The 14,591-nt window shown below is 38.8% G+C and overlaps 2 protein-coding genes across 6 annotated transcripts in view; one reads left to right on the forward strand and one right to left on the reverse strand.

Annotated features, from left to right (window-relative positions):
• Positions 1-14,591, forward strand: part of LOC129751349 (serine/threonine-protein kinase NLK) — a 306,036-nt gene that overhangs the window by 269,000 nt on the left and 22,445 nt on the right. For all 5 annotated transcript variants that reach the window (XR_008738684.1, XR_008738685.1, XR_008738686.1 and 2 more), the window contains exons 5-8: positions 13,314-13,506; positions 13,582-13,791; positions 13,869-14,057; positions 14,188-14,389. Coding sequence is in view for 2 of the 5 variants with exons in the window: in XM_055746794.1 (XP_055602769.1) it covers positions 13,314-13,506; positions 13,582-13,791; positions 13,869-14,057; positions 14,188-14,389 (794 nt within the window). In the remaining 3 variants the exon portion in view is untranslated. The remainder of the gene's footprint in view (positions 1-13,313; positions 13,507-13,581; positions 13,792-13,868; positions 14,058-14,187; positions 14,390-14,591) is intronic.
• Positions 3,231-5,248, reverse strand: LOC129751348 (glucose dehydrogenase [FAD, quinone]-like). The gene is made up of 2 exons (XM_055746792.1): positions 4,830-5,248; positions 3,231-4,753 (listed from the first exon to the last, which is right to left on the reverse strand). The coding sequence occupies exons 1-2, from the start codon at positions 5,140-5,142 to the stop codon at positions 3,297-3,299; spliced, it is 1,770 nt and encodes a 589-aa protein (XP_055602767.1). The 5' UTR covers positions 5,143-5,248; the 3' UTR covers positions 3,231-3,296.

Raw genomic sequence — 14,591 nt, forward strand, 5'->3', positions numbered from 1 at the left:
ACTAAAAAAGTCTATTTCCTAACTGACTGATACTTGAAAAAGTAGATAAAAACGTTTAAAAATGCATCTTAAATTTGTTTGCCGGAAGCTGAAAATCAGTCACTAGTAGGGGCATAATGAGAACCCCCACTGGGGCAGTATATCTAAGCATTACTAATCGGGGCTCGATGATGTCAACTGAATAATAAAGCTACAGGTGCTGTCCGAGGTGATTTTTTTTCATTTACCATTCATAATCGATGCATTTTACACTGAACGATGAGGCGTAGATCCATCAAACAAAGCAATACTAAAATAATGTGGGACTGTTTGTAGAATATAAACAATTTACACACGCTCATACATTATGTTTTTGGTGCTTTGCATCACCCGCCAAGATGCTACTAGTCATATGATGCAACAATCAAAATAATCGATCATGAATGGTAAATGATAAAAAATCTCCTCGAACAGGAATCGAACTCGAGACTTCCGATTACCTCTCCGACATCTTACCAATAGGCCAAATCGTTAGATTTAAACTGGTGAAGCTGTAGCTATACCATTCAGTTGGCTACATCGAGTTGAATTCGCTGCTAGATACTACGGCAGAAAACGCTTATCGTGCCCCGATTGATAGTGCTCTGTTCAACAAATTAAAGTAAAAACGCGTTTTAAAATGGATTTAAGTGAAAAATCAAAAAATTAATGTTGGTGAAAATTGAGGAACAATGTGTATACTATGTTGCAGTGCTTACATTACAGATCAAGATGATTCAAAGATCATACAAGCTTATTTCCTGGTGCTTGAAAATTATAATATTTTCGTCACTTGTAAACTTATATATTTTATATTTTTGTTTAAATAAATCTGTAAAGATGATAAGAAGATTTCGTTTTTGGAGAAAAATCGATACTATAGGAAGTACGGAACTATTCCTCATTAAAATTTATTAAAGAAAGTACGTAGTTTTGTAGAAAAGAGAAATGCTTACTATGCCCCGGGTGCTCGTTATGCCCTTATCTCCCCTACCGAAAACAATTTAAAACACTCATTATTGGAAAAAAAAATTGCTGATAGACGATATACAACTACTTAATTACTTGATTTTTTAATCAAAATTTCTGTTCAGGCTTCATGAAGGCTTTATCTTATATTTTTACATTTACTTAGTTGAAGATTTGTAAAAATCTTTTATAAAAATAAAAAGTGTTTAACTTCGAACCAGCACACACTTATATGGCTCTTTTGGCTAAAATTAAACGAAATTTGGCGTGAAAAAAATTGAATGTGTTTTGTTAACATGCTCTGAGTTAATTTCACCATGTGCGCAAAAAGTTTCAAAATTTCGTCGAAACAGGATTGCGTTCGCAAAAAAGTTTTGCGTTAATACTTTGAAAAATGCCTTCAAACGCTTCGGTCCGAGATGTGGTTCAAAAAGTTGCTCTTGAATGCGTCTTTGGTGCAGAGGAACGAATCAGGTGCGAGATTATTGTCAATTTAGTTGAAATCCGGAGTTTTAGCGACGATGGAAAATTCACTAAATACCTTGGTAATCGGCAACCCTTTCTTTTGTTTGGATCCGACACATGACAGATGTTCTACAGACGTCTGGACAACATGAAATGTCGTCAGTGATGTCGCCGTCGCTGATGATGATGAAAACTCTGGTTTGGGGATTCAGCGACATTCCATTCATTTAAGGTCCAGAAGTCCCCAATCTAAAACGAGTGACAAAAAACGATCGGAAAAAGTCGTGCGCAGAATATGCGTGATAGATGATGTTACCTACATGTTCATATAAAGCAGACTTCAAGTAGATTCCTAAAAAAACCTTGAGGACCTTAATGCGCAAAAGGTCTCGAAATTAGCCAAGAAGTTTCTGATTTGGCAAGCCATTTGCACGTGTGGAAAGTGGAGCACTCCGTTCGTCACTGGATGGGCAAATGTATCTGAAAGACTGCCTCCAGACGCTGCTCCATCCTTTCCTGAAGACTCATGATGGTCCGATGTTTTTTGGCCGGATTTGGCATCCTGTCACTACTCCAAGAACGGAGCAGGGAATACAAAAATCATTATCCTCCGATAGAATTTGCCAATCAAAACACCGTGAGAGAAATTTTCATCCGCAAGAACACTATACTATCAAGTATCAACTTCAATTTTGCTCTCGATAAGTTGTGCATTCCGATTCAAATTTATCGTCTCTTGTAACGTTAAGGATAAGTTCTCGCTCCCGCACGAGAGAAAATTTCTCACTATTTTGCACGGAGTTAAGGGCGCGGAGAGTCAGCAGAATGGCAGAATGGATGTAAAAAGCTAGAAAAAGCACTCTCTGTGCGTCTGTTCGTTTGATCGCTTCTAGTTTTGTCGGAGAATATTCTCAGAACAAGAACTGACTGAGAGAACATAATTTCGGACGAGTTATCTTGATCGTCATTGGAAAGGGATGAGAAGCAGCCTTGCCAGATCTACGGATTTCTCCGTAGTTCTACGGATTTTAAGCATTTCTACGGAGCTACGGATCGATGCTCGAAATCTATGGGTTTTCGCCATTTCCTACGGATTTTCTACGGATTATCGAAAAAATTCAAAGGATTCTGCGGATAAATGGAAATTCTACCTGACGGTCAAAAAAAAAAAGGTCATCAAGTTTTATATTGCCAAAATCAGTTCATTTTTCGTGTTCCGTCAAATCTATGGACTTGAGCGGTTTTCAATCTGTCAATGAGTCATCGCGTTCTCATATTTATCGCTAAGTGTTACACAAGTGATAAACAAGTTATGATTATCAGATCTGCTCGATTTGCTTCCCTAGAACGGAGTCGATTTTCTCCCGAAGAGATAAACACTCCAGAACTGCATCCGATCGAGAAGTTCGGGGGGCAATTATGGATGGACACCTTCTAAAAAGAGCTAAAGTCGTAAAAATGTCGAAGGTGGCATGTGTTAATACACTGAAAACGTTTTTTTTCGAACATTTGTTTATATATCTAGGTGAAATGAATGATGCCAAAACAAGCTCCTATTGTTTCTTCATACTCCCTGAAGATTGGTGCTTATCGGATAAAAGTAAAGAAGCATTAACTTTTAGATCTTTTGATTTATGTTTTTTTTACAAACAACCTATAAAAATAACTTGGGTAACCCTCGACAAACTAAGGCTTTACCGGATTTCAAAATTGTGGACCCAAAATCCGGGCAATATCCAGACAAATTAAATAAATCTGGGCAAAATCCAAATAGCACTTTTTCAAATTTTGTATTAAATATCTGGGCAAATCCGGATAAAACCAGGCAATCTGGCAACCTTACTTTAAGCCCATCTCTTCTTGACCATATCGGCAGCTTTCTCCCCAATCATCAAAATAGCTCCATTGGGATGTCCGGCAATCGGGGCCGGTATCACCGATGCATCCACCACCCGAAGCTTATCGATGCCCTGAACCTGCAGCTCTGGATTGACAACGGCAGCCGGATCACCATCCGGACCCATCTTACATGTCCCACCGTAGTGAATACCTGTCAGGATGTAACGTTTGATGTAACAGTCCCAGAATTCATCACTATCGTTCGAATACTGTTCACATCCGGGAGCAAAATCTTTGACCAATTTTGAACCCAACTTGGCCAATGCACCGGATTGTCCAAGGCGTATAGCTTCCTTGAGAGATTCTCGAACGTTAACGACATCGTCCGGATGCGAGAAGTAGTTGGACACTATTTTTGGTCGTTCCAAAGGGTTACGACTCTTCAAACGAACATGCCCTCGGCTTTTTGGATGCAAGTAAACGAACGCTAGACCAAAGAAAGTTTGGTTTTCGTTACTCAACGGAAGTCTGTTCAAAGCTGGATCCAATCCTTGAAGCTGTAAGAGTTCTCCTTTCAGCTGCGCACCGAAAAGCAAAACTTCATAATCGGGATAATCTCGCGGGAGTTTGGAGTTGTTTGTTTTGAGGAATGCCAAAGATTCTGATCCAGATGGTTGCGCAAAAATCCCTGACTGCTGTTTGATGTACGTTTCTAATGCTTCATCGATTGAAATTCGTGGTAATTTGGCGTCTAGCTGAAATGGGAGCTGTGCACTGTAATGATCATGCAGATTGTTTCCAACTGGCAGAGACTTAATAACAGGAATTTTGAATTTACTTAGATCTTCTGGGGGTCCCAAGCCAGATAGCAAAAGAATTTGTGGGGACCCAATAGCACCCGCTGACACTATAACTTCTTTCTTCGCCCTAACTTGGACTGTTTTTCCTTCTTTGACAAATTCTACACCGAATGCTCGCTGTTTCTCGGGATCGATAAGAACTTTAGTGACTTGAGATCGAACGGAGATGTGCAGATTGGGCCTTTTCCTTACAGGATGCAAATACATTCGTGCTGCACTATTGCGTTGTCCACGAACAGTAGTAGTTCGAAATTTATAGTATCCTAGCAATGATTTGTTCGTAAATGTTATTTCTTTATATCCTGCTGCTGTGACAGTATCCCTGAAGTCGCTGTTAAAAGGAGTTTCAAAGCATTGCAGCGAAGGACGGACGTAGCTCTTTTCTGCTTTTTCAAAATACGGCTTAACGTCGGAATAATTCCAACCATGGCTTCCTTCTTTTGCCCATTGGTCAAAATCACGATAGTGAGCTCGGGTATAGATCATGTAGTTCAGTAAACTACTTCCACCCAATCCACGACCTCGCCAGACGAAACAAACGCCGCCAGGTGATGCGCTACAAGCCGATGGGGTCGGCTCGAAAACATCCTTCCAGTTGTAGTCTTTGATTTGAAAAAAAAAAATAAAAAAAAAAAGTTAAGCATTAGCCAGTCTATTACTTTAAACAAAGTGTCTTACCCGATTGAACATTCAAGGTCACCAACAGAGGAACACTCAGCAGAAAGTTCTCTTCAACTCCTGCCTCCAACAGCAACACGTTCCAGTTGGGATTTTCACTCAATCGATTTGCCATCACGCAGCCACCACTTCCGGCTCCCACGATAATGAAATCATACTCGTTACGAAAATCGCTTGTATCTGGATAGCTTGCCGTAGGATCTCCGTACATGTACCCGGCACTGAAACTGTTGAACGCCTCTGGATCTGAAGCTATTTCTGCTGACTGGTTACCCAACGCCAGCAAAAACGGTAGGATTCCGGCAGCGGACATTGCAGCGCGAATGACCAACTGAGACTACGCATTGGTGCATAAAATGCTGGTCCCCTGCATGATGGATGAACGTGGTTTTTAACTTAAACAGGGCACGACATATACAGTAAGATGGGCGAACAAAAACTAAGATTGATCAAACATCTGTTACGTAATAGGTCCATTAAATGCCTTCACACTAAGCTTGCCAGAACTTTTTAAGCACGTACCCGGGCCAGACAACTCCGGGCTATTTTATCTAAAACCTGTCCAAATCCGGACTTTTGGTTCCAAAATGTCGACCCTGATCCGAGCAATATCCGGGCCAATTTGGTCAAAACCCAGGAATTACTCAACACAAATCAAGAGAAAACAACTTGAAAACAATTTGTTTCATCAGCAATTTTTAAATCGTATTTTAGACTTTCAAAAAAAATTGCAAAAACAAATTTTAACAACACAAAGTGTCCAGACAAAATCCGGGCTTTTTTCATAAAATCTGGCAACCGTGCCGGACCGGACTTTTGTCAAATTTGCACGTGGACAAACCCGGATAAAACCGGTCAATCTAACAACCTTACTTTACACCTTCAGTTAGAATAACTTTGAAGTATTTATGAACTTCACTTTTGGCTTCCCTGAAGACTTCGTCCTACCATAAATTCGATAAAAAGTTATTAAAGTTGAGCTGTTTGTTCACCTGTCTCTTCTTTCTTCACCGAACAACTTTGATGTAGCGCCTTCCAGGAACAATACTGTGTTAATAGTAGCGTCATATTGAAGGAATCCCATGATTTTTCGTTCGTATATCACGAAAGAGAAAGTTTCCCAAAACGTTTCGTATACAATCCACAATCCACGAATAGAAGGTGTCTTCCAGTACAATAAGCCAGCTATTTATTACAAAACTTTCTTTACTAGCTTAGTCAAAACTTGAAGTCATTGAAGATTCCAAGAAAATAGCTTGAAAAATTGCTCGCAATGTGCAATCCCGGTGTTTAGAAAAAAAGAGTAAGATTCTACTTCGATAAATCATCCCGCCATGGTTGGCCTTCTCCTCGCGAATCCAGAGCATTTTTCTCGGCTTCGTTTTCGAGAGCTCTGCTCTTTTTTAACATCCACCACATTCAGCATTGGTTATGCACGAAGACGAGAGCCGAGTGAAACTGGCGCTAGAATTACTATACTGCTGTTAGATAAGATGCGATTCCATGTCAAGACTAAAGGCGGCCGCACAATAGCCCGTCAGGCGTCGCGTCGTGTCAGCGTTGCGTTGACATTTGATTTTGGGTATACCATTTTCCGTTTGAGTCATCACAATGGTGCGTCGCGTCAGTGAAGAAATTGTACTAAAACGCAAAACTTGTTCTAAACAGCAGCGTTTTCCGGCGTCGACGTTTTGGTTTTGAAAAATTTCAAAATTGTCTCGCGTCAGCCAGCGTTCTGAATGTTGCGTTTTTATGTTTTATGCTGAATTTTAATACAAAAAGACCCAAAACTGAAATAACGGTCCACTTTTTTCTCGTTTACATACAAATGATTAAATTCTATCATTAAAATTATTTTTCAACATTTTAATGTTCTTTGATACCTTGGGTAGATCAATGAAATGGAGCCATCACATGAAAATATTCTTGTTGAGCAAACGGATTTTCGGATTTTTTGGTTTTTCTTTAAAAATAGTTTTAGTCAATAGATTTATTTACATACTAATCAATTAACATTTATGCCAACCATTCATGCTGCCTCTTCGTGCAGTTCACTAGCTTGACTGATCTGGTGCGTCCCACAGTTTCATCCTTCCACCGATCCAGATCATTCCCGAAACCCATCGGCTACCGAATATGTAGCAAATTAGCTGGAGGCTTATTTGTATTACGTGTAGTTTACCCTGAAACAGAAAAGAAATATTATTTAATTATTTTGCAGTTAGAATGAATTGGTTTTAATATTTCGGTAGTATTTCAAACTCCTAAAGGCAGAAACACAATACAGCGTCGAACGTCGCGTCGCGTCAGCTGTCAACGCCGTCGTCGAGTACTAAAACGCTGACGCGACGCAACCGACGATTTCTGCATCACAATACAGCGTCAAGAAACATAGCAACCAAAAGTTTGTTTTGATTCGATGCATTGGCGGATGTCGAAATTTTCGGTTCGTTTTTTTTGGAATTCTTTTATTTCAGGAGAAATACATTTGACAAGCGAAATAGAAGCCGATTATTTCCAACCAGTTCCGTTGATGATATTTTGATTGTGACGGTATCACAGCCACAGACGCAGCACCTCGGCAAGGTTTGTAGTATAAGAACCTCCAAACGCAGAAGACTTCAACCAATGATACATTGCTCGATGGTTAGCCTCAAATTCAATCCTCCTGCCGGATGTGGATGGACAGACCCTCCACCGGTAACAGCCGCTTAAGAACGATGGTAAAAGGATAGTGTGATTGCACCGAAGGCAGACAGTACAACATTCACTGAAAAAGGTTTTTTGTTTTAAATTATGAAGATAAAACTCGGCACAAAAAAAACCAATATTTTTCGAGAAACAGTAGGAGTTCTATATCCGAATTCTTATGATTAAGAGAAGAATCCGACTATTGTAGAAAAGAAAAAAAAGGAGGATTTTTATGGTTTGAGTCAATTATTTATGATTTCATCATGATGTAAATCAAAATTTAATGAGAGACATAAATATCAACGATGTTATTCATCAAATTTGTAAAATCGGGAATAAAAAATTACTATGATTTTATTTTTCATTATATTTGTGTCAAACTGACAAAAAAACATCAAAAAGAAATATTTAAAACCCTGCTGACGCGCTAGAATTTCGATTTCTTTCAAAACATAAACGTTGACGCTGGAGAACGCTGCTGTTTAGAACAAGTCTTGCGTTTTAGTACTATGCTGTCACTGACGCGACGCACCATTGTGATGGCTCAAATGAAAAATTGTGTCCCCAAAATGAAATGTCAAAGCGACGCTGACGCGACGCGACGTTCGACGCTGTATTGTGTTTCTGCCTTAACCTGCTGTATCTCTTGATGTTGACCTAATTTTCGATGGTGAATCTCCCTTCTGTGGGGCAGTAGCCGTCCATCAAGCAGCGTAAATTCCGTCGAAATAAAACTTGATAGCAATTTCAGCAAAAAAGACGAAAACATATTAGACTCGAAAACCAACGGAACCAAAGAAGCGAATCAAAACAAACTTTTGGTTGCTATGATTCTTGACGCTGTATTGTGATGCAAAAATCTTCGGTTGCGTCGCGTCAGCGTTTTAGTACTCGACGACGGCGTTGACAGCTGACGCGACGCGACGTTCGACGCTGTATTGTGTTTCTGCCTTAAGCCAACAACAACTGATGCTCTCTTTCGTCTCCCCTTAATTTCTCAGGCCTTTCATTCGCCATTGCACACACTAAAGATTGGGTCTTCATTGCTCTTTAATGCATTATACCGCCGGCGTACAGTGCGGTGCCCAGTGGACAAAAGTCCAAAATTTTAGTTTATTAAACCTTAAATTCAACTTTACCAATCAACTGGAAAGAGGTTGGAGCTTCATGAACGAACATGCTTTTGACATAATTTGGCTTCCTTCACGCGCAGCATTAGTTCAAAGTCGATGCATTAAGAAGGCAAGAAAAATTTTTTTTTTCGAAAACTCACACTTTTTTGAAATTTTTGTTTACCGTTGACAAGTTTCGCAGCAAACTCAAATTTTTCGTTCCAAGTTGAAGATTTAAACTCAACGCGTGTCGTATTGTGTTTTTTACTGAGAAAAAATCGTTTTTGGTCTTTACAGCTACCTTTTAGTTTACCATTATTTTTGTAAGTTTAATCAACAAAAATTGCTCAATTTCAGCTAGTCAGAACAAATTTGCGTCACGAGACGTCACTACCATTTTATATTCAAATGCTAGGAAATTTCATCCTGAACACCCACTATGCTTGCTGAATTGCGTTTTTTGCGCTAACAGAGATATGAGCAATTTTTCGGAGGGTCATTTTTGACCACAGGAATGAAATTTCTTCGAAAAAGAACCGTTGTGGTGAAACGAAAACCGAAATAAAGTGAATTTTTCTTCTTGAACTTATCAGTATTATATTTTTAATAAAGATTTTGAATAAAAATGGTTTTTGATATGGTTGTGGCTTTGAAATCTCATTGAAAAATTATATGAATCTTTGTGGTTTGAATTTTGAAATATTTTGACCTAAGATGAAGCATTCATCGGCAAAGTTCCCATGAATTCCCTAATCGCTTGAAAAGGAAAGTGTTGTATTCAGTTATTTTCCATGTGTTATATTATCAATACCAAACATAATCGTACATTAGAGCAAATATTTGCAAAATCTTCTATAAGAAAGATTGAAAATCTTCAAAATATAGTTGTTTGAGCCATGGATTTTAATGCTTAAAAATCCAAATAGAGAAGAAACTTTCAAAACACAGTTTTTCTTACGTACTTTCAAAAGTTGAACATTTAAACAAAGATTTTATCGAATTAAAACTTTTTTCGACTTTTGTCCATCGGCTCTATGGGTTCACCGCACTGTGCGGCGTCTCCACACAGCGACAACCGGTGAAAATTTTAACTAGAGGTGCTTTTTGCCTCTCGGGAGAAATGCCATCCATGCATCTGGCTATGGTGCACATATTTTTGTATAATATTTTATTGAAATTGATTTTTTTATAAGACGTATCTTACCCCGTTTTGAAAGTGGGAAAAGTCGCACTGCTAACAATTGTGAGATTGTCTACACACAAGAATGAGCGAGAGCATTCCCATCTCAGGAAAATTATCTTGTACATTGTGTAAAGGCAGAGTTGCCAATGTGCCTGATTTTTCAGGATTTGCCTAATTGTTTGAGGCCCTGATAATCTTCCGTTTTACTCTGGGTTTTGGAAATAAGTCTAATTTTCCCTGATTTTGCGAATATGATGGAAAATGAGTAGTACGGAACTGCGTTAAAGATATTAGTGGAGGTAAAAATGTGTGCCAAAAAAGGTTCACGCTTCGACCAGAATTTCCGTTCAAATCATGTATCCTGATTTTAATTTCTCATGTCCCTGAATTTTGAAAAACAAAAATGGCAACCCTGTGTACAGGAGAGAAATCTGAGAGCGAAACCAGTTTTTTGTAGGCTAGGACGCGCTGCTATCCGCTGCTATAAACGCTTCCTTTTTGACATTAATTTTTTGGAAAAAAAAACATCAAAACAGCTGTGGCCATATTTACCACAAGTGCAGCTTAATCTCGTATAAAAAATTATTGATTTTTTTCGGTACAGATTCTGTACTTATTGAAAATTGAAGATGGATTTTCAGGATTAAGTACAGATTTTTTACCCTTTGGAAGAAGAAATTTTTGTTCATTGTGTGAAGCAATGGGGCTTTGTAAAAAATCTGGACTCTGCAAAGAAAAATTCAGGATTAATAATATGCATAGATTACATAAACAAAGGCGGAATGCAGGAACAGGAACTATAGTCACCTTAACATAAGCACCTAAAAATTTAGTTATATTTTTGAAAATCAGAACAAATCAGTATATTTTAATCACTGTTTTCCAGAATCAGGTAAGTTTATCCAATAAAAAAAATCAGAACGGCACTGAAAAAAGGACAAAACCTGGAAAATGGAACATCTGGTTGTGTGGTAAAGAGTCAAAACAATTTTTTACTCCACTCTCACTAAGGTGTATGATTCAAACACTAGGGCGCTCTTGACTAGAATTCTCTTTCTCTCACCGAGATGCGAGAGCGCCTCTCACATTAGCTGTCCAAGTCGCTTACATTTTTTCCCCAAATTCAGGGAGCCTTGAGAAGAAAAATCAGGCAAACATTAATAACTGATGACCTGTTTACACTTTCTTACACACAGGAATAGTTATCGATCATGGTGAAATCACCAATCATGAGTTTGAGGGGATATTTACTATTTCATCCAAATATAGTAAGTACTTATGATGGCTCCAACAAAGGTAGCCAACCTGCAAACATCTGGATGGTGAACTTTATAGATAATGACTTTTTGGCTCGCTTTAATTTGATAATCTATTCATACTCATGTATAGAATCCTTATCAATGCAAGACACCATTGTTGAAGTACCGGAAGTACTAAGTTCTATGCTTCATTCTCACATCCATCTTCATAAAACTCTGCACTTTTCAATTACTTATTCGTACCATTTTCTATCATTTTATCTCGAAAAGTCTGTAAAAAATGTCATGTCTGAACTCAAAAGTCTGGAAGAAAAGTCAAAAGTCTCGAAGCCTGAAAACCTCAAAAATTGTCTGGCGAAAGTCCAAAAAGTCTGGATGATCCAGACAAAATCTGGAAGGTTGACAACACTGATCACTCCCCATCGACTCGGGATTTTAGCCGAGCGCGCACATGGTCTTCATTAGACCGTAATTTAAGTAGTGGTAAACCCGAAGCAATCGACCATGTGCGTGCTCGGCTAAATCTCGAGCCGAAGGGTGGTGATAGCAGGGTTGCCAATATTTTTTTTCAAAATTCAGGAACGTGTGCAATAAAAATCAGGATTCATCGGAGTAACGGAAATCTCAGTCAAAGTGAGGACCTTTTTTTTAAATCAGGCTAATTTTCAAAAATCAGCGAAAAACTAGGGCTTATCAGGTTGTTTAAAAATCAGGCACATTTGCATCTCTGCCTAAAGCTGGTGTAAACTCGGATAAAAGGAGTGGAGCATGATCAGCGAAAGAGGATTGCACTCGGAAGCCGTACTGAAAACAGTGCTGTTTTCTCTCGACTTTTTGTTGTTTGGGAGGAGCCGTCCAATCCTGCTCTTGCTTTTAGAAACCTATTTGGCTAAATAAATAGGTATATGAAATAATCAAATAAAGTTAAGGACTAAATAACGAACATAAAATGCACTCAGACCCTGAAGGATATAAAACTTTCAAAAACCTTGAAGCTATTTCTGTCGAAACACGCTTCGAAGTTTTGAATTTTTTCCATACATTTCACGTAGACTTGAAGATTTTATTCTTTAGAAATAGTAATTTTTGAAGGTTTAGATTAAGCACAAATTAAACATGAAGTTGCGAAGAATTATTTAGCATCATATCCAAATTTATGATTTATACATTCATAAACCTCTAGCGTAGCAGGTCTCCCTGAACAAAAAAAACTATTTGTGTTTTCTAAACATGAGCACAAAGTTGTAAAAGATTTTTTTTTTCAATTATTTGATTGTCAAAATACTTGAAATTGTCTTTTGCAATGTTAGATTGTTCATATGTGTGACAAGCGACTTTTGAAGATTTTCAACGATTGATTGTTTTTGTACTTTGTCACGGCATTTTTCCTCTTTTCCAGCTTAAATGATCGAATATATTCCCAAAACAACACTTTTTCTTATTATCGGAGAAGAGCTTGTTTAAAGATCGCATTTAGTTTTGTTTTTTTTTTCGAAAAAAGTATCAAATATTAATGGATATTATTTATTTTTGTTTTCTACCTGCATTAATCTATTTTATAGGAGTGCTTACCCAAAAGTCAACTCAGTTAGTTTTTTGAATCTGTCCTAGTGTGTTTCAAGTTAAAATAAAAAAAAAAGTCGATAAAGTGTACATAGAGTGTACGATAGAGTGGCCAAAATTTGGGAAAAAAACTTGTTAAATGTTGAGCAATTTAGGCTAGAGTTAGAGACACCTAACAATAAGTTCCATGCCAAATTTAAGCCATATTGGACCACGGGAAGGCAACGTGCAAAGAATTGGAAATTTGTTTTGAATCTTAAAACATTTTATTCGAGAGGAACATGAAAAACTAATTTTTCACCAGTAACTTTGGTCTCTATCGGCCGATTTCTTTCTAATAACGCTTTTCTTTAAGCCTAAATTATGACAAATTTTTCATCACGAACAGTATTTCGATTGAAGTTATGATAAAAAAATAGTTGTTTGGCCTGGGTATGACCTTTTGTAGGGTCAATTACCGGAAAATTATGTACTTTTCGTTGATTGATCCTTCACAAAATCAGATTTGACTTCGTTAAACAACACGAAGTTGTTAGGAATGCACATATTTGCCAGACTTTGGCTGATTTTGTTTAGAAACGGTTAAAAATGATTGTGTCTATTGAAATACACTTTATATATTTAATATTCATTTCAATCAAAATTTCCTTAACCAAAACCACAAAAAACAACCCAGATACGTGATCACAGAACTGCTCCAGTCGGATTTGCACAAAATCATCGTCTCACCACAGCACCTATCGGCCGACCACATCAAAGTATTCCTGTACCAGATCCTGCGGGGCCTCAAGTATCTGCACTCGGCGCGGATCCTGCACCGGGACATCAAACCGGGCAACCTGCTGGTTAACAGTAATTGTGTTCTGAAGGTAAAATATTGGGGAACGATTTGCTCGTTTGCATCGTTGCACGGTTTATTAATGGTTCGTGTTTCTCCCCCGCAGATTTGCGATTTCGGTCTGGCCCGAGTCGAGGAACCGGACCAGTCGAAACACATGACCCAGGAAGTGGTCACTCAGTACTATCGGGCACCGGAAATCCTGATGGGCGCTCGGCACTACTCAGCTGCGGTGGACGTTTGGTCTGTGGGTTGTATATTCGGAGAACTGTTGGGCAGGAGAATCCTCTTCCAGGCGCAAAGCCCAGTGCAACAGGTGAGTATAAATCTGAAGATTGTAAATGCTTAGTTCATTAAATTGTTAATTAATCATGTCTCCTTAATTCTTCGCAGCTGGAACTTATCACAGAACTTCTAGGAACGCCAACCCTGGAAGATATGCGACACGCCTGCGAAGGAGCCAGATCCCACATGATCCGGAGAGCTCCCAAACCGCCATCTCTATCCGCACTGTACACTCTCAGCAACCATGCCACTCACGAGGCGGTGCACTTACTCTGCCAGATGCTAGTCTTCGACCCGGTAAGAATCCTCTTTCCCAGATGTGTGTCCTTCCGGTCTTTCGGAACAGAGACCCGTCCTAGTTCAAATAAGGTCAATTATTAATTACTACCCTACACGTATGGTTCGTCTCGTCTTCCCATCTATCTAGGACAAGAGAATATCGGTCATCGATGCACTGGCGCATCCGTACGTGGACGAGGGCCGGCTTCGCTACCATTCCTGCATGTGCAAGTGCTGCTACACCCCGTCGGCCGGGATGCGCCAGTATGCTGCGGAGTTTGAACCGTCGGCCGCCCAACCCTTCGACGACATCTGGGAACGGAAGCTGACCTCGGTGCAACAAGTGAAAGGTAAGAGGATGCAGAAGCTTAGTGTATGTGCTGTACATTGTCGTCTTTCCATGTGATTTAATTTAATACACCCGGTAGCATTGCAGCAAATTGGATTGATTTTGAATACTTCCGTTCTTCCGGGTTCATGTCGAAACAAAATTTAGAGACTGATATTTTTGTTTTTGAAAATTTATTTCTAAAAAAATAATTGATTAGTTCA

The sequence above is a fragment of the Uranotaenia lowii genome, chromosome 3, assembly GCF_029784155.1.
Source record: "Uranotaenia lowii strain MFRU-FL chromosome 3, ASM2978415v1, whole genome shotgun sequence".
Classification (NCBI taxonomy): Eukaryota; Metazoa; Arthropoda; class Insecta; order Diptera; family Culicidae; genus Uranotaenia; species Uranotaenia lowii.